Source organism: Capricornis sumatraensis, chromosome 23, assembly GCF_032405125.1.
Source record: "Capricornis sumatraensis isolate serow.1 chromosome 23, serow.2, whole genome shotgun sequence".
In the NCBI taxonomy this organism is placed as follows: domain Eukaryota; kingdom Metazoa; phylum Chordata; class Mammalia; order Artiodactyla; family Bovidae; genus Capricornis; species Capricornis sumatraensis.
Genome location: NC_091091.1, coordinates 10268403 through 10287627, shown reverse-complemented (window position 1 = coordinate 10287627; position 19225 = coordinate 10268403). Strand labels below are relative to the sequence as shown.

The window sequence follows — 19225 nt, the reverse complement described above, 5'->3', positions numbered from 1 at the left end:
CCAGATATTAAGCAGATGACTTGAGTCCAGATGCAGCCATACTGATAGCTCCACCTGGTTCTAGATTTCATCTAGATGTCCCTAGTAGGGTGACCAGCTCCTCATGGTTTGCTTGAGACTTTCCCTGTATTTCCAGCATTTAAAGTTCTATGTCCTAGAAACCCCCTTAATGTCAGACAAACTGGGTAGCCTGGTTATCCTGGTTATTAAAGCAAGGCAAGTGGGGGCCTTAGTTGACCCAGTTTCATTCACTGGATGATGGAAATCTATCACCACCTTGAATGTCTCAGCTCATTTTCCTTACCAATGGGTATGATTATCCTCACGGGCCACAAAACCTAAAGTTCTTTCCTTCGATAACGTCTACCTTTTAGCTCTGTCAAGGAACTCTCCTATGAGCATCCCAAGCAATGACTCACATTGAGGATAATCCCAGGGATCCAGTGGAAAATCTCTTCCAAGACTGCTGAACACATGGCTTGTGTTTTTTGGTAAATATTATCCTGGTCTCATAACCATTCTATAGTTCTCCGAGTCTTATTACCCTCTCTAAATAATCAGTCTAGCACTTCCAAACTCAGCTTCATATCTTTTTTAAAAGAATTTTTTTATGGTTGCAAACAAAAATACAGGCAAAAAGGCATCGATGTAAAGCATGGACCACTTACAGTATTAGATTCTAAGGCCCCCACTGATTCGTCAATAAATTCAATCATAGTTTTAAAATATTCATTATATTCCTGTCATCCCTTCGTTACTCTTTAAAGTCTTAATTAAGATTTCATCATGTCATGGTCTTACCTCGTTCACCTTGATTTTAAAATTTAACTGATATTAAATTACTACTTCAAAGAGAGAATGTAAAGTGTAGGATTTGAATCACATCTAGGTCCCAATGAAATTTTGTCAGTCATTAGGTGCATGAACTTAGGAAAGTTTATCTAAGCTTTAAAATATGCTCATCTATAAATAATAAATAAAATAATGGCTATTTTAGAGGATTGAGGATTTTGAGGAATTTAGGTTATGGGTGTGAAGCATAGAAATCTCTCTCTCTGAGTTCAGTCCTTTCGGATTCTTTGCGACCCCATGGACTGTAGCCTTCCAGAGGCTCCCATAGAAACATATTGCCTGACAATATGCCTGCCAATAAGTAGACATTCAGTAAACTGTAGCTATTATCCTCACAATATCACAAGCTTGCATTCACTAGATTCAACAATCAGGCTGTTGAATTTTAGCCATCAAGGATGCTGTCTAGAGAGGCACAAACTGCCTTCCAAGGAGGTTAGTAAGAGGAACTGTTCCATTCCTTCTTAGTCTCAACACCTCAGTCTGAAGGAAGTGATGCTGGTATACCTGGGGACCAATGTCTAAAGTCGTCTCGGCCCCTGTAGTCTGTGTTCTGGAGGAGCCGGCTTTCAGATTTTCTCCCTGGGGACCTTTTTTCACCACGTCTCATTCTGGAAAGCGGAAGGGGAAAAGAAAAAGGGAAGTCACCGAAATGCAAAACCTGTTACAGATGCCCTATTTAGTCCCTGCTATCAGGCCTGCCCGGGTAGGCTACAAAATCCTTTCGCAGCAAGATTTTAAGGCGCCACCCCCAGGTGTTTGTCTGCGCAGACGAGGGGGAGGTGGGTGAGCTCACCCTAAAACTGAAAGACAGATGGTGAGGGGTGGGGGTTGGCCATGCGCGTAAGAGCTTTGGCTAAAGGACAGAACAGCAGCGGGTGGGTTTGCACCGGGGCTTGGGAGCCAGGGGGACGGTGAAGGGCCGAGGTAAGGGTCAAGTAGAAGTCGAAAAAGAACTTTGAATTCTCAGAATACTGAGCATTTCTTTGCACTCTCAAGAAGGCTCCCGGATTTGTCAGTGTTGCGACAGGAGCTGTGAGCAGGGCAGGGACTTTACGTGACAAGCGCCTGCCCCAGTTCTATCTCTGATACTCAACTAAACTCAGAGGTTCGCTTCAGCGGACAGCAGGTTACACATCTGGTGAGGGACCTCGCACCCGCCGAATCCCCCCACCACTTCTACAAGCCGGAAACACGCCCCCTCAAGCACTCGGCACGGCGGCGCATGCTCCGTCCGAGGGGGCGGGCCGCTACTCCGGCCGGAAGTGTTCTTTCCCAGGCGGCGTTTCCTTCCTGTGCAAGGCTGGTAAGGGCTCCTGCGGCCGCTGTTTCAACCCCGGAGGTGAGTAGCGGGTTCCCGCGGGGCTTCGTAGGCCGGGCGATGGGTCCCGCTGAGCTCCTTCAGGGACCTGCGCGGAGCTGGGACGCCAATCTCGGGTCGCCTCGCCGTCCTTTCACGCCCCACCTCATTGTCGCCCCTCTGCTTCCCGTAGCCCTTCCTATCCACCGGATTAACCTCCAAGGGCATCCCGGGCTTCGCATTGGCTCCCGGCCCGGCCTAGGCCCTTAAGTCTCCGTTAGCGCTGCCCCCAAGACGTAGGCCCTTTCCAGGGAATCTCTAGGCAGGCTGGTCGCTGCGGTGGCTTGAGGATCGTTCCGGGCGACCTCAGAACTGGGGTCCTAGGGAAAGGCGGCCAGAACGAACCGGGTCTGACTGTCGCACAGGCACTGCCACCACCTAGTGCAAAAGTGGAGGTGGTTCTTCAGGCCTGGGCACGCTTTCGCGGAAGATGGTGCTGTTAATAATCCGTCCTGTATGTGAATGTTGGCAGGCTTTCTTTGTCACAGGCAGTATTCATAGGGCCTTGATGTCTGCGAAATTGGGACTTCTGGGGTTGAGAAAAACTTTGTAAAACACTGCAGTGAATTAGAGAAATGCTGTAGCATGAATACTCTTGTACCTTAACCTGCCAGTAAACTGCTTATTGAGGAGGTGGTACGATTTTTAAGTTTACTACCCTGAAATGGAGAACTCTTTATAATGAAGCTATATGTTGTTATATTTGCCTAACAGATAACTCTGAATTACGGTGTTTTGCCATATATCTTAGTTGTACATGGCATCATCCGTGTTTATGTGGATATTTGTGTATTGATCCTAATTTTCATACAAAATTGAAATACAGCCCATAGCGTTGTACGCATGTGCAACTTTTATTAAATATTCTGCTGCAGTGGTATTGTTACCATAACAGCCTTACGTTGCAGGCATATCAGTGTTATATGAATGTTAGATGAGTGTATAATCAAATACACAGTTAAAACCTACAAGTAGAAGTTTCACTTTCATTTCAGGATTTTGAAGTCACTTTAGAAGAAGGATCCCTTTTAGAAGTGACTAGGTCCAGAGTGCTCTATTGCAGTTAATAGTTTAATTATAGGAAAATATATGGTTAGCAAAGGCTTTGTCTTGGTTTTTCTGATACGTTTAAAAATTGTTACCTCGTTGACTGGGGTATACTGATAGTAGTCCTAGTTCATGTATTTCAGTGACCATCCAGTAGATGGCAGTTTTATCACTGCTAACTCAAACTTTTGGGAACATTTTATTTGACTCTCACTAGAAGGCGACAGAGAAGGCAATGGCACCCCACTCCAGTACTCTTGCCTGGAAAATCCCATGGGCGGAGGAGCCTGATGGGTTGCAGTCCATGGGGTCGCTAGGAGTCCAACACAACTGAGCGATTTCACTTTCACTTTTCACTTTCATGCATCGGAGAAGGAAATGGCAACCCACTCTAGTGTTCTTGCCTGGAGAATCCCAGGGACAGGGGAGCCTGGTGGGCTGCCGTCTATGGGGTTGCACAGAGTCAGACATGACTGAAGCGACTTAGCAGCAGCAGCAGCAGTTTAAGCTAATGGAGAAGGCAATGGCAGCCCACTCCAATACTCTTGCCTGGAAAATCCCATGGATGGAGGAGTATGATAGGCTGCAGTCCATGGGGTCGCTAGGAGTTGGACATGACTGAGCGACTTCACTTTGACTTTTCACTTTCATGTGTTGGAGAAGGAAATGGCAACCCACTCTAGTATTCTTGCCTGGAGAATCCCAGGGACTGGGGAGTCTGGTGGGCTGCTGTCTATGAGTGACTTAGCATCAGCAGCAGCAGTTTAAGCTAATAAATCTTAATTTTGCCTGTTGTTTTATTTTCATTTGTGAATAATGCTCCCACATAATGATATCCCATGTTCCAACTGAATTTTCAAATTTACTGTGTTGAAATAAAGACTAGGGAAGACAGTTTTTCCACTTACTATAAGAAGGAGTGTATTGTTAACCCATTTTAGAAATCCATGCTGATGATAGAAAGCACACTTTGATTTGTTTCATAAGAGATTTTAACTATATGGCTTCTCTCTAGCTTCTTCTTTTTGTTGTTGTTGGAGAGGGGGTTGATTATTCTAGCTTAGTTTTTAATAAGATAATAATGGACTGTGCATTTCTGGAGTAAAGTAATTGTGTCTTAGCTATTATTGTATACTCAAAATACAGTAGGTAATATATACACATGCTTGATAAGTGCTTTATTGTATGAATTGAGTCATTTAATATCCCTAGGCCAAAATGTCTTTGTCCAAAATAAAGGTTTTTCAGTTATTTAATTTAAACCCAGTTGTTAAGTTTAAATTAAAGAATGTATTGTTGTGAAGTGAATGTCTCCTAGTGATGCAGAAGGTTGGAATCCTTGAGTTTTCTTTTGGAAATTGTTCAATAGTCTGACACCAATTCTGTTGGAATGACTGAAGCAAATCTTTAACTAAATAGTACTAGTGAGAATAGAAACAATAATTCTAGAGCTGGAATGACCATAAATTAGCCTGTGAAGAACCCAGTTTTCACCTGTTGTTCTGAGTACAGATTTTGGATTATTCCTTTTCACACAAATGCAAAATATACATTCCCCACCCCCCCAAATCACATAGTACTCAGCACACGCCTTGTGGAGAGAGTATAATGGTGTTATTTGAAGCCAAGATTCTCTCTCAAAACGTGATAGTCACATCATCCCTAAAGCTTATTTTATTGGATGGTCATTGCCTTTGACATAAGTGTGCATGCCTCCTGTAGGCCAAGCTGTGGTTGATGTAACTGCTTAGGTATATGTGTAAAAATAGGCATGTTGCCTCCTTTTTTCCTCTTTATCTTGGGTGAGAGCTGTATTTTTGTGGCTCAAATATTTTGAAGATTCTGCTTGTTTCTTACATAGCTAGGTTGTTGGAAATAGTAAGATGGCTCCATCAATTTCATCTCACTTGTGAATTGAGAAATGGCATGTATAAATTTTATCAGGCTTTGGAAACCTTTGAAAGTAAGTATGAGGGAACAATAAGTCAGTTCACAGTTTGAATTTTACTCAGAAATTACCTCGTATACCATTACATTAGTAAAGTATTTCATTGTTTGGCTGCCTTTTTTCAGTTGTGTAAGTATTATAGTCATTATTTATCTAGATTCCCTGAAATAGTTACTTAAAAGTTCTTTAAAAGAGTAAATACTTTAAGACATTTACTGCATTTTTCAATAGAATTATTCTGTGCTTAAAATTATATGAACTTTTAGGAAAGTTTATTTAAAATTTTAATAAATAAGCTTGTTTCCAAGAGGAGCTTAAAATGTGTTTGTTTACTTAACATTTAAAAATCCATTTCTCCCTAACTAAAACACTTACAAGGTAGGTAATGTTGACTTTGACTAAAAGTCAGTTTTTCTTGTTTAGTTTATGCTACCTATCAGTCTCCCAATTTTAATGAATCTAGTTGTTATCTACTGACATTTCTATTTGTTTTTTAAGGTTAACAATCAAGATGGTACATGCTGAAACCTTTTCTCGTCCCTTGAGTCGGAATGAAGTTGTTGGTTTAATTTTCCGTTTGACAATATTTGGTGCAGTAACATACTTTACAATTAAATGGATGGTAGATGCAATTGATCCAACCAGAAAGCAAAAAGTAGAAGCCCAGAAACAGGTATGATTGAATTGTTTGAGGATCATTTTTCTTGTAGCTAACAAATACTTTTTCATAAAACTAAGGATATAGTAGAATTATAAATTAATGACAAATTCTATAAGACCCATGTGGAAATGTTTTTATATAATATTTAATTTCATTATTCCTAAAAAGGTATTTTTTGTTAAATCCTTTTCAACTGTGTAGGCAACTTAGGGGAAAAAGTGAAGAATAAAAATATTACAGTATTTTTAATGAATATCCTACTTAGAATAATTTTTCAGCTTATAAATGAAGGGATCTAGGTAAAATTTTTCAACACACTAAACAAAAAATTTTATCTTCAGTAACGGTATACATTTTACTTTGTGTGACATGTGAAATGTTCCTGTTTTGTAAATAAGTTCATTTGTATCATATTTTAGACGCCACATCTAAGTGATATCATATGATATTTGTCTTTCTCTGTTTGATTTATTTCACTTAGTACCATAATCTCTGGGTCCATCCATGTTGCTGCAAATGGCATTATTTCATTTTTCTTTATGGCTGAGTAGTATTCCATTGTTAATATGTACTTCACCCGTCTTCTCTATGCATTCATCTGTCCATGGACTTATAGGTTGCTTCCAGTTCTTGTAGGTTGCCTCCAGGCTGTTGTAAATAGTGCTGCTGTGAACATTGGGGTGCATGTACCTCTTTGAATCATAGTTTTCTCCTGATATATCCCCAGAACTGGGCTTGCTGGATCCTATGATAATTCTCAGTTTTTTAAGGAACCTCCATACTGTCCTCCATAGTGGTTGCACCAGTTTACATTCCCACCAACAGTGTTGGAAGGTCCCCTTTTCTCCATACCCTCTCCAACATTTACTATTTGTAGATTTTTTAGATGATGACCATTCTGACTGGTGTGAAGTGATAACCTCATTGTAGTTTTGATTTGCATTTCTTTAATAATTAGCAGTGTTGAATGTCCTTTCATCTGCTTATTGGCCATCTGTATGTCTTTGAAGAAATGTCTGTTTAGGACTTCTGCCTATTTTTGGATTGGGTTGTTTTGTTTTTGTTGTTGTTACTGAATCACATACACTATTTGTATATTTTAGAAATTAGGCCCTTGTCAGTAGCATTGTTTGCAAATATTTTCTCCCAGTCTATAAATGGTCTTTTCATTTTGTTTATGGTTTCCTTTGGTGTGCAAAAGCTTGGCTGTAGAAGTTGTGTTCGACTCTTTGCAACCCCACGGACTGTGTAGTCCATAGAATACTGGAGTGGATAGCCGTTCCCTTCTCCAGGGTATCTTCCCAACCCAGGGATCAAACCCAGGTTTCCTGCATTGCAGGCGGAATCTTTACCAGCTGAACCACAAGGGAAGCCCAAGAATACTAGAGTGGGTAGCCTATCCCTTCTCCAGTGGACCTTCCCGACCCAGAAATCAAACCGGGGTCTCCTATATTGCAGGGAGATTGTTTACCAACTGAGGTATCAAGGAAACACTTATAAGTTTGACTAGGGCCCATTTATTTCCTTAGAAAACATTGCTATTATCTATGTCAGAGAATGTTTTGCCTATGTTTTCTTCTAGGCGTTTTATGGTATCATGTCTTGTATTTAGGTCTTCAAGCCATTTTAAGTTTATTTTCTGTATGGTGTGAGCATCTTTTCTAACTTGATTGATCTACATGCAACTGTCCAGCTTTCTCAACACCACTTGCTAAAGAGACTATTCTTTTTCTCCATCGTATATTAAAGATTTTAGGTGATGTTTACAGCAATGTTTTATGAATAATTCACCTTACTGTAGCATATAACAGGGATTGGAATCAGTGTCAACTTGAAAAAGATTTACTGTAAGAGTTGTGAGTTAAATTTTATTGGAGGCAGAATGAGGACTACAGGCCAGCAGACAGCACGTCAGATAGCTCTGAGAAACTGCTCCAAAGTGGTGGGGGCAAGGTCAGTGTTCATGACTTTGGTGAAGGGGGAGTTCATGCAGTCAAGCACTTATCTTACAGAAAGGTTTTCTGCTGGTCACAGGAGCTGATGGGTTGTGCTAAACTATTGCGATGGAAGTTATTGAATAGCTAGGTCATTTCCAAATAAAATAAAGATTCAGAACGGAGAAGGCTGTAGCCGCCACTGCTGCGTGTGTTATAACCCCTGCATTCGTAGCTGCTCCCACAACCACATCAGCGCAGGAAATACCAGAGACAGAACCAGAGCCTAAAAAGGAGACTGAAAGTGAGGGTGAAGATAACCTGGATGACTTAGAAAAGCACCTGGTGAAAAGGCCCTGAGATCAATGCGGAAGGCTCAAGTGTCCCCTCAGTCCTAGGTGGAAATGCTTGTTATAATGTAAATTTTATTTGGTTTGTATGCAATTCAGTTTCAAAATTGCTGAAAATTTTTTGAGCTTTAGACTATAACATTTGTAATAATTGCTAGGTTGAAGTTCACCAGGTGAAAAAGAAAAAGGGCATGGATATACATTGCAAAAGATGTTCACAGTGTATTAGTGACATTTTTTTCATTGACAGCTGGCATAAATCTGTTTAGAGTGAAATATTTTAAGTCAAAAAAGAAAAATCCCCTTTTTAAAAAAGGGGGTTTAAATATTGTTGTCATTCTTATGGTTCATTTAAATACCCCTGGCTCTCCCCAGAGGTTTTTCTCTCTACTTTTTCTCTCTTTTTCCTTTTTCCCTTTTGAGTCTTAGCACCCACTTCTGATGCTTTCAACCGTGTATGGTTTGCAAGCTTTCCCAGAACTACTATTGAACTGCCGCAAAAGTGTAAATGAATATTTTAATGCCACAGTCTTTCCTGTTGCCTGTGGAGTTCCTGCTGAAATGAATCAGGATTCTAGCTCTAAGATGAGACAGAAAATGAAACCATGTTGTTTGCCAGGACACTGTGGGTTTATATAGATGTGTAACAAGTTGATTTGGAACTCTGGAATTTCATTCTTTTCTCTTTTTTTATAAAGGCAATTAACTAGTCCCAGGAAGGATCCTTCAGTTATATACAATTTTGTTTTATGAAAAAAATAAGATTCAGAAATATTAATTACTGAACACTAACTTTCTCTTACAAAGAAACTAGAGATTTTGGACTATTAATAATGTTCAGTGCCATCCTGAGATGTCCTCTGTAAGAAAGCAGTTGTTTTTAGAAATGATCATTGGTGTTTATGTTTGCCAATCTACAGAATACTAATAAAGGACAGTTAGTTCATGATTGCTTAAGGAAAGTGTGATGTGATTTTCTATTAAAGAAGTTATGAGGAATGGAGTTGATTTTGTTAAGGGGACAGGAAATATGTCTTATTTACCCGGGGAGGTGGATGGGTACAGGGAGCCACTTCTGGTACCAAGGCTCCATTTCTCAGAGAGTTCAGGCAAAGGAAAGAAGTCCACTCTGGGTATTTTCATCAGTTGCCATAACTGTCAGCTTAAAAGATGCACAACATGAGAGTTGCTAGTTAAGTTTTATTTGGGACAAAATGAAGACTGCAGCCTGGGAGACAACACCTCAGATACCTCTGAGAAACTGCTGTTTATAAAGGGGTCAGGCAAGGTAGGTCAATATATATGATTTTGGTGAAGGAGTGTTCATGCAATCAAGCACTTTTTGTACAAAAAGATTTTGCTACTGGTTCCAAGGAGGTGATGTCACCATGAGGGGACTTACTTAGTGCTTTTCTAAATACGAGGAGATCCGAAGATCAGTTCAGGTCAGTTCAGTTGCTCAGTTGTGTTGGACTCTTTGTGACCCCATGGACTGCAGCACACCAGGCTTCCCTGTCCATCACCAACTCCTGGAGCTTGCTCAAACTCATGTCCATCGAGTTGGTGATGCCATCCAACCATCTCATCCTCTTTCGTCCTCTTCTCCTGCCTTGAATCTTTACCAGCATCAGGGTCTTTTCCAAGGAGTCAGTTCTTCGCATCAGATGGCCAAAGTATTGGAGCTTCAGCTTCAGCATCAGTCCTGCGAATGAATATTCAGGACTGATTTCCTTTGGGATGGACTGGTTTGATCTTCTTGGAGTCCAAGGGACTCGCAAGAGTCTTCTCCAACACCACAGTTCAAAAGCATCAATTCTTCGGTACCTCAGCTTTCTTCATGGTCCAATTCTCACATCCATACATGACAACTGGAAAAACCAAAGCTTTGACTAGACAGACCTTTGTTGGCAAAGTAATGTCTCTGCTTTTTAATATGCTTTCTAGATTGGTCATAGCTTTTCTTCAAAGGAGCAAGTGTCTTAATTTCATGGCTGCAGTCAGCATCTGCAGTGATTTTGGAGCCCGAGAAGATATCAGTTCCTGAAAGTAACTGTCTGAAGACCTGTTCCAGCAGTTTCTCTGGGGCACAAAATGCCTCATTCTCAACCCTAGATTCCCTTCAGGGCATGTCGAAGGTCAACAGCTGTGGCAGCACAGGATTCAGTCCTCTCAGGGACAGAAGGCAAATGCCCTTGGCAAGTGCAAATATGTCACTGACAAAGGAAACTAGAACCAAGATATGTTGGTTATAGACAAGTAATGCTGGCAAAGACCTAGAATAAAGGAGTGACAAAAGAAATGGAATGGGTAAAGTAGGTAAATGTTCGAAGGAGTTTGTGATGACAAGAAAAGGTACATCTTACAGATGAATCTGAGATTGGTCTGGAATCCTCAGACTCATGGTGTCTTTTATAGAGTTTTAGAATCTATAGATAGGGCAAGTACTTGAGAAGATGACGTTTGATTTGGGCATATTGAGATTGTGTTGGTGGTAGGAATCCAAGGGAAAATATTCATGGAGCTGTTGAAATTGTAGGTGTAAATGGCAGGGGAAGGATCAGTCTTTGTGTTAGTCACTCAGTCATGTCCAACTCTTTGTGATCCCTTGGACTATAGTACACAAGGATCCTCTGTCCATGGGATTCTCCAGGCAAGAATACTGGAGTAGTTGCCATTTCCTGTTCCAAAGAATCTTTCTGAACCAGGGACCACATCCGGGTCTCCCACCTCGCAGGCAGACTCTTTACCAACTGAACCACCAGGGAAGCCAAAAAGAAAGTGAAAGTTGCTCAGTTGTGCCTGACTCTTTGCAACCCTGTGGAGTGTGTAGCCTGCCAGGCTCCTCTGTCCGTGGAATTCTCCAGCAAGAATACTGGAATGGGTAGCTATTCCTTTCTCCAGGGGATCTTCCCAACCCAGGGACTGAACCCAGGTCTCCCACCTTGCAGGCAGATTCTTTATTGTCTGAGCAACCAGAGAATCCCAACAGTCTTTGGAGATTGCTCATCAGATGCCCTTAAGGAATTGGACTCATTGGGGCAGCGAGTGTTGGTAAGATAGGGTAGGCCCCAGGGCCACTGGTGTGTGGCTGCTGAGTCCCTAAGTTGTGTCCTACTCTTTGTGACCCCATGGACTGTGGCACACATGGCTTCACTGTCTTTCTAGAGTTTATTCAGATTCATGTCCATTGAGTTAGTGATGCTATCTGTCTCATCCTCTCCCGCCCTCTTCTTTTACCTGTGACCTTTCCCAGCATCTGGATCTTTTTCAGTGAGTCGGCTCTTTGCGTCAGGTGACCATAGTATTGGAGCTTCAGCATAGTCCTTCCAATGAATATTCAGGGTTGATTTCCTTTAGGGTTAACTGGTTTGATATCCTTGCTGTCCAAGGGATTCTCAACAGTCTTCTCAAGCACCACAGTTTGAAAGCATCAATTCTTTAGCTCTCAGCCTTCTTTAGAGTCCAATTCTTACATCTGTACATGACTACTGGAAAAACCATACCTTTGACTATACATACGGATCTTTGTCAGCAAAGTGATGTCTCTGCTTCTTAATACACTGTCTAGGTTTGTCATAGTTTTCCTTCCGAGGAGCAGGTGTCTTAATTTCATCACTGCAGTCACCATCCATTGTGATTTTGGAGCCCAAGAAAAGAAAATCTGTCACTGGTTCCACTTTTTGCCCTTCTGTTTGCCACAAAGTGATGGGACTGGATGTCATGATCTTAGTTTTTTTAATGTTGAGTTTAAAGCCATCTTTTTCACTTTCCTCTTTCACCCTCATCAAGAAGCTCTTTAGTTCCTCTTGGCTTTCTGCCATTAGAGTAGTACCATCTGCATATATGATGTTGTTATTTCTTCTGGCAGTCTTGATTTCAGCTTGTGATTCATCCAGCCCGACATTTCACATGATGTACTCTGCATATAAGTTAAGTAAGCAGGGTGACAATACAGCTTTGTCTTATTGCTCTCCCAATTCTGAACCAGTCCATTTTTCCATTTCTGGTTATAGCTGTTGCTTCTTGATCTATGTACAGGTTTCTCAGGAGGCAGGTAAGGTGATATGTTATTCCCATCTCTTTAAGAATTTCCCACAGTAAAATTTGAGGGTTTTTTTTTTTTTTACCAAATCACTTTTCCACTTTGCTCCTTCAACCATTAGGATTTATACATTCAAATATCTGTTGAAAGCATATGTAATATGTCACTACAATAGATGCTAGTGACTGGGAGGTCTCTAAAGGAGATGTTATATAAATAATAGGCTGAAGAGTAAACCTTCATTTTGGGGATAGGAAGATGGTGCACACCAAGTGGAGAATGAATAGGTCAGTATGATAAGTACCTGGACTGACCTTCCTGATGAAAATAACTAAACAGTCCACATATTCTAAATGATATAAAGGCATTCATGAGCTTGCAAGAAAGTAAAATATGCAGATAAAAAACATAAAGCAAAAATTCAGAAAGGTAAATTGAGTTTGATGGCTAACTTTTACAATTGGTGGAATTTGCTAAACGTACAAAATCAGAGCTTCTGTTTTTATGATCCAGAGGAGGTCAGAGTACAAAGCATAGTACCAATCAAAGATAGAGAGCCTCAGAGATGATATTCCCATCAAAGCCTCAAAGATGATATTCTTTGACCCCCAAAGACTGTATGTATGTAACTAAAGACAAAGCTGTAGTTATGGTTTAGAAAAAGAAATTTAAGTTGTATTTAACATAAGTTGAAACATGCACATAAAGCATCAAGAAAGCTGGTTGAACAAAAATTAACTTTAAGGTAAAAATGTTAGTAGAGAAAATGAGGTTCACTACAGGATGATTAAAAATTCAATTCACCAAGAAATATAACATTTCTATATTATGTACATCTATTAATGTAGCATTAAAATACATGAAGCAAAAATATATAGAATTACAGAGAGAAATAACATATTCATCATCGTGGTGGAAGGTTTTAAACATTTCTTTCAATAATTGGTAGATGAAACATTTTTAGAGAATGTAGATTTAAACAAATAATAAGCTTTATCTGTACCTGTATGTTGTACATTGTACCCAAAACAAATGTTGAGTGCATCTCCCAAGCATGCATATAAGATTTGTGACATTAAACCAAATGCTGGTTTATAAAGCAAAATCTGAAGTTTCATTTTACTGGTAGCATATTTATTACAGGGGTTCCCCTGATGGCTCAGTGGGTAAAGAATCTGCCTGCAATGCAAGAGACACAGGAGACACGGGTTCAATCCTTGGGTCAGGAAGATCCCCTGGAGTAGGAAATGGCAAGCCACTTAAGTATTCTTGCCTGGAAAATTCCATGGACAGCGGAGCCTGGTGGGTTACAGTCCATGAAGTCGCAAAGAGTCAGACACGACTGAGTGACAAAGCACACGCACACACTGGCTGTACTGCAGTACAGGGTGATCATTCAGGTCAGTTCAGTCGCTCAGTCGTGTCCGACTCTTGGCAACCCCATGAATCGCAGCACGCCAGGCCTCCCTGTCCATCACCAACTCCTGGAGTTCACTCAGACTCACGTCCATCAAGTCCGTGATGCCATCCAGCCATCTCATCCTGGGTGGTCCCCTTCTCCTCCTGCCCCCAATCCCTCCCAGCATCAGAGTCTTTTCCAGTGAGTCAACTCTTCGCATGAGGTGGCCAAAGTACTGGAGTTTCAGCTTTAGCATCATTCCTTCCAAAGAAATCCCAGGATCATTAGATATATCCAATAAGTTTGGAGAGTAGGGAACATTTCTAAATAACTCTTAGATAAAAGAATACACAGAAATGATATTGTAATTTAATTAAACTTAAAATACTAGGTAGTATTTAGGGAGAATTTGGAGCTTCCCTGGTAACTCAGCTGGTAAAGAATCCGGCTATGATGAAGGAGACCGGGTTCCATTCCTAGGTCAGGACTATCCCCTGGAGAAGGGGTAGGCTACCCACTCCAGTATTCTTGGGCTTCTCTGGTGCCTCAGTCAGTAAAGAATTTACCTGCAATGTGGGAGACCTGTGTTCGATCCCTGGGATGGAAAGATATCCTGGGAAAGGGCATGGCACCCCACTCCAGTATTAGGCCTGGAGAATGCCGTGGACAGGAGACTGGCGGGCTACCACCCACGGAGTCGCAAAATGTTGGACACGACTGAGCAGCTAGCACAGCACAGGGGGAATTGCTGCTCTTGAGTATTTTTATTAGAAAGAAGGTAGGCAGTTGGTAAAGTAAGTACCCAATCTGGGCTGAGGAAAATGCTTTTAATAAAGTAAACCCATGGATAGTGAACAAATGGAGATAATAAAGATAGGATGAATTAGTAAAAAGTAGAATAATGAGAGAGTGAATAGAAATATAGAAAATGGATATATAATAGAAAAACTCATTACTACCAAAAGTTGGCTATTTGAAAAGACTGATAAAATGGACACTTCTGTAAGACCAATCAAGAAAAAAGTGAAGCTACCAATAACTGTTACTAAGAATGATAAAAGTCAGTGCAATAGCAGGTGCTGTAGGCCTTAAAAATTAAGACAGTTAATAATTGTATCAGTCAGTTTGAAAACCTAAATGACATAGACAAACTTAGAAAATTGTGAATTACCATAGCTGACTTAGGAATTAGAATCATACTTCCATAACTATGAAATACATCGATATTGGAAAAAATATTTCCAAAAAGAAAACTACAAGCTCATAGAATTCTACTGGCAAATTCTAGCAAGATTGAAGAAACAATAATAACAATTTTATATGAACTTTTCTAGAGAGTAGGAAAAGAGGAAACACCAAACCTTTCTATGAGGGTAGCATATCGACAATTCCAAAACTTTAAAATGAATGTGAAAATTTTTAATGAAATATTAGCATCCAAGTTGTGATAACCAAAGGTATTTTCAGACATTGCTAAATGTCCCCTGGGGATACAAAATCACCCCTGATTGAGAACCACTGTTTCAGAGCATGGCCTAAAAAGAACACGTGTGGGATGGCTTCTCATTTATAGAAGTACAGTGAAAAAGAAGAGTTAAATGCTCTAAATAGGTTATAGGTGCAGAAAATAGGATACCTTTTACAGCCGACACATTTGAAATCAGTGAAAGAGAAGTTATTTGTAAAAAAGCGAAGAATCTGGAAAAGGCTGCTTTATCCATTAATACAGTAAATTTATAGAGGGTGGCTAATGAGGAAAAATGATTTGGTTCATAGCACTTTTTAAAAAATGCCATAATACTATGATATGATCAACACACATCCTAATCCTGTAGCTAACCTATAATCATGCTGTGTGATATGAATATTTTTAAGAGTAGCAATATTGCTGACAAATAGCAAGATTATATATAATCAGAAGTGTTCTAGGAAAATGTAACAGCAAAAATCTAAGTAAATGATTTATCAGGGCACCTTCATTTCTAAAAAGATTCACTTAATTGAAATGTGAATATGTTGTCTCTAGTGGCTACAAACTAATCATGTAATTGAGGAAACCAAAATAATAATATGTGACTGTTAGAATATAGGCTCAAGTTGGAACTGCCTGGACTCACATGTTGTCTGTTCCATTTGCTAACTTAAACTAAGACAGATAACTTAGTCTGACCTGAGCTTCAGTTGCTTTTTCTGTTTTGGGGAAAAATTGTACCTTCATAGGATCTCTCTGAGAATTCAGTGAGTTAATCCATCTAGAGTGTTTTGGCATGATGTATGGCACATTCAGTAAATGTTTATCCGTATCCTTATTTTAATTGAAAGCTTTGTTGCTTTACTAGAGCTTACAATTTAAGGCTGGTTTTGCCCAGCTCTGAAAATATGTGAAAGTGAAAGTGTTAGTCGCTCAGTCTTGTGGGACTCTTCACGGCTCCATGGACTGTAGCCTGCCAGGTGGCTCTGTCCCTGAAATTTTCCAGGCAAGAATACTGGAGTGGGTTGCCATTCCCTTCTCCAAATGTGCAAGCATACTCCTAACTCAAAATTACTTTTATTGTCTGGTGGCCTAGCCTCAAGAATTGACTTTAAGTAAAAAGGGTGGCATCAGAGAACAATCTGAAATTAGGTAGGTCAGAACACCTGTTGTAGATATATAGGTAATTTCAGGAAAGTTAGACACCTGTTTTCAGATACTCTACAAATTTAAGGAAAGAAACTTCATTTGTCCAGTTCTTAATACCCTGCACTCCTTGATCTTTCGTCTTAAGGCTTCATCTGCATCTGTCGTCGTAATCTTCCTAGGAAAGAGAAATCTGATTGGACCTTAGAGTCTCACTGCAGCACTGAGAGGCCGTGCATTATATTTCTTCAGTCATGTGCTCTATTTTCTCATTTCCCAGGAGCTGATTTAAATTGCCCTGGTTTCTGTAGAGTCGACTTTCGGGTCTGTTTTTTTTTTTTAACCGAAGGACTTAACAGTGGGGAAGGATGAAATCAGTTGGTGTAGAATATCTGGAAAATCTTGCATGTCTATTCATTGCTCTGTAGACTTCACAGATACGTGTTTTGAAGTGCTAGTGTCTAAATATCAAACTAAAGGAGGTTGCTTGTTTTTTCTTTCTAGGCAGAAAAATTAATGAAACAAATTGGTGTGAAAAATGTGAAGCTTTCAGAATATGAAATGAGTATTGCTGCTCATCTAGTAGATCCTCTTAACATGCATGTATGTACCCTTAATCTTATTTTTTTTTGTCTAACGTTTTCTATCAAGAGTCCCAAAGACCATGACTAGGTTTAATGATTCTCTAGGAGGAATCACAGAATTCAGTGCAGTCATATTTATGAATATAAGATACTACAGCGAAAGAATATAAGACAAAATCAGCAAAGAAAGAGGGGACATGTAGTGAAGTCTGTAGGAAATCAGACAAACTCCCAGGAGTTCTCCCAATGAAGTCACACAGAATGCACTTAATTCTTTCATCAGAAGGTTGTGAGAACACATATCAAATGCTTTCCATGAAGGACGCTCATTAGAGACTTAGGGCCCAGAGTTTTAATTGGGATTGGTTCCATTTCCCTAACATGTATCAAAATTCTAGACTCTCATAAGGAAAATAGGTGTCCACCATAAAGATATTGTTTACACAGTTTAGACACAGCAAGCTGTTCTTATCTGGAGAATGGAGGAAGCTCCTGAAAGAAGGGCTAGCTGCGCATGCAGCTATTACCCTCTCTAAGGGTAATAGTCTCAGGCCCACTTGTAGGAACCTTTTTAGCACACATTTGTTTAGTTAAACTTGTACTTTTATATATTCACCTTTGTGGCATGTAAAATTACTGCTGTAAGTTGATGTTTGACTTGGAGTTGAAATCTAAATTTTTATGATCTACAGTATTATAGCACAAGATTCTGAATCCCAGTTTTTCCATTTATGCCCTTGGGAAATTTATTTCCTCTTTTGAGTTTCAATTTCCTCATATGTAATCCAGGGACAGTGTAATATCTGCTCTTCTTACTTCTAAAGGATTATTTTGAGCATCAGATTAATGTAATTTATAAATTCTGAAATTCTAGGTGAATATTTTATAACATAGGTATAAATAAATAGAATGAAATATGATACCCTTATCTCCAAATTTAGGAAATAAAAATGTACAATGTCTATTAATATCTTTGTTCACAGAGACATACATGCCCATCCAGAATTAATCCTCCATTTGAAATGAGGATCCTTTGTTACAATGAAAATAAGTGAAAATTAGTTACAATGAAAATGATTATTTTTTTCAGTCCTGGCTATGATTTTTCCCTTTTTTCTTTATGATGGAGAATAAATAAATCTGTTGTAAACATTGCTTTTGACCAGCTCCACTTCCAGCCCCTTTACTCTTCTAAATCAAATCTAAGTTGTTTTTGTTTGTTTTGCAGTTAGTTTATTGACTGCCCTCCCCCTACTCCCTCCAATTTTTTTTTTAAAGCTGAGTCAGAAGGCTTTAAAATACACAAGCTGTATCTATTTTGAACACATATATCGCCTGTTACTATTTATAAATATAGAACTTTTGACACAGTTTCGTTTTGATCAATAAAGTTCGGAAGCCCAGTTTGGTGGGTTTAGGCCTTGTTTCTAAACTCCTTCCTATTATGTTTGACGGCATCATGTCTGAATTAGGCACACTCCTGGTGAGCTCTTCCCATTAGCTAGTGCTAAATTAGCTGTCTCAGCTAGCTCTCAATCTCAGCTACCTCTTAACTGAATGACTTCAGCTTATTAGATCCCTGCCAGACCTAGTTGTTTTTGTTTTTTTTTTTTTTTAAATAATAGGTAGTGTTCTTGCCTGGAGAATCCCAGGAACGGCAGAGCCTGGTGCGCTGCCGGCTATGGGGTCGCACAGAGTCGGACACGACTGAAGCGAGTTAGCAGCAGCAGCAGTACCAGCAGCAGCTGACTATTAAATTGCTTTTTGCAGCTCACAGTAGTTTAATAATTTCAGTATTGCTTAAGAATACTTACATTAATATATCGTTTTAAACTTATTATTTAGGTATAATCAAGTCTTATCATTTGGGATTTTTTTGTTTGTTTTTTTACTTCAGTGAATATACATTAGTGGTAAAATTTCATGCTGACTTTACCTTTTACCAGGTTACTTGGAGTGATATAGCAGGTTTGGATGATGTCATTACAGATCTGAAAGATACAGTCATCTTACCTATCAAAAAGAAGCATTTGTTTGAAAATTCCAGGCTTCTACAGCCTCCAAAAGGTATATTAAAAGTTTATATTTGTGAAAACATTAAAAATCTGGAGAACACAGAAACTTTCTGCCTTTATAGAACTGACGTTTTTGAAGTTGGATTTTCAAGAGATTGCTGAGATCCAGTGAATGGTTTTATAAATAATAATTTTAATATAATTGCTCATTCTTCAGCTTTCCAAATTTAGATAATTTTTCCCCTGTATAGATATTACATGTCAAAATAATCCCTGTATTTCAAATTCATATTTATTACAAGAAAATGAAATTAGGGAAATCAATGATAAAAAAGATTCAGAGTAAAAATATGGATCTTTGTCAAAAAGAAGATAAGACTTCTTTTTGTTTTTTCACTATACTAGTGATTTTTTTT

At 39.4% G+C, this 19225-nt stretch overlaps 1 protein-coding gene across 1 annotated transcript in view; it reads left to right on the top strand.

The window, feature by feature from the left end:
* The first annotated feature begins 2131 nt into the window (after positions 1-2131).
* ATAD1 (ATPase family AAA domain containing 1) overlaps positions 2132-19225 on the top strand; it is a 38844-nt gene continuing 21750 nt past the window's right edge. Inside the window, exons 1-4 of the mRNA XM_068961471.1 lie at positions 2132-2194; positions 5706-5880; positions 16715-16813; positions 18741-18861. Of these exons, the coding sequence (XP_068817572.1) occupies positions 5719-5880; positions 16715-16813; positions 18741-18861 (382 nt within the window). The 5' untranslated portion in view covers positions 2132-2194; positions 5706-5718. The remainder of the gene's footprint in view (positions 2195-5705; positions 5881-16714; positions 16814-18740; positions 18862-19225) is intronic.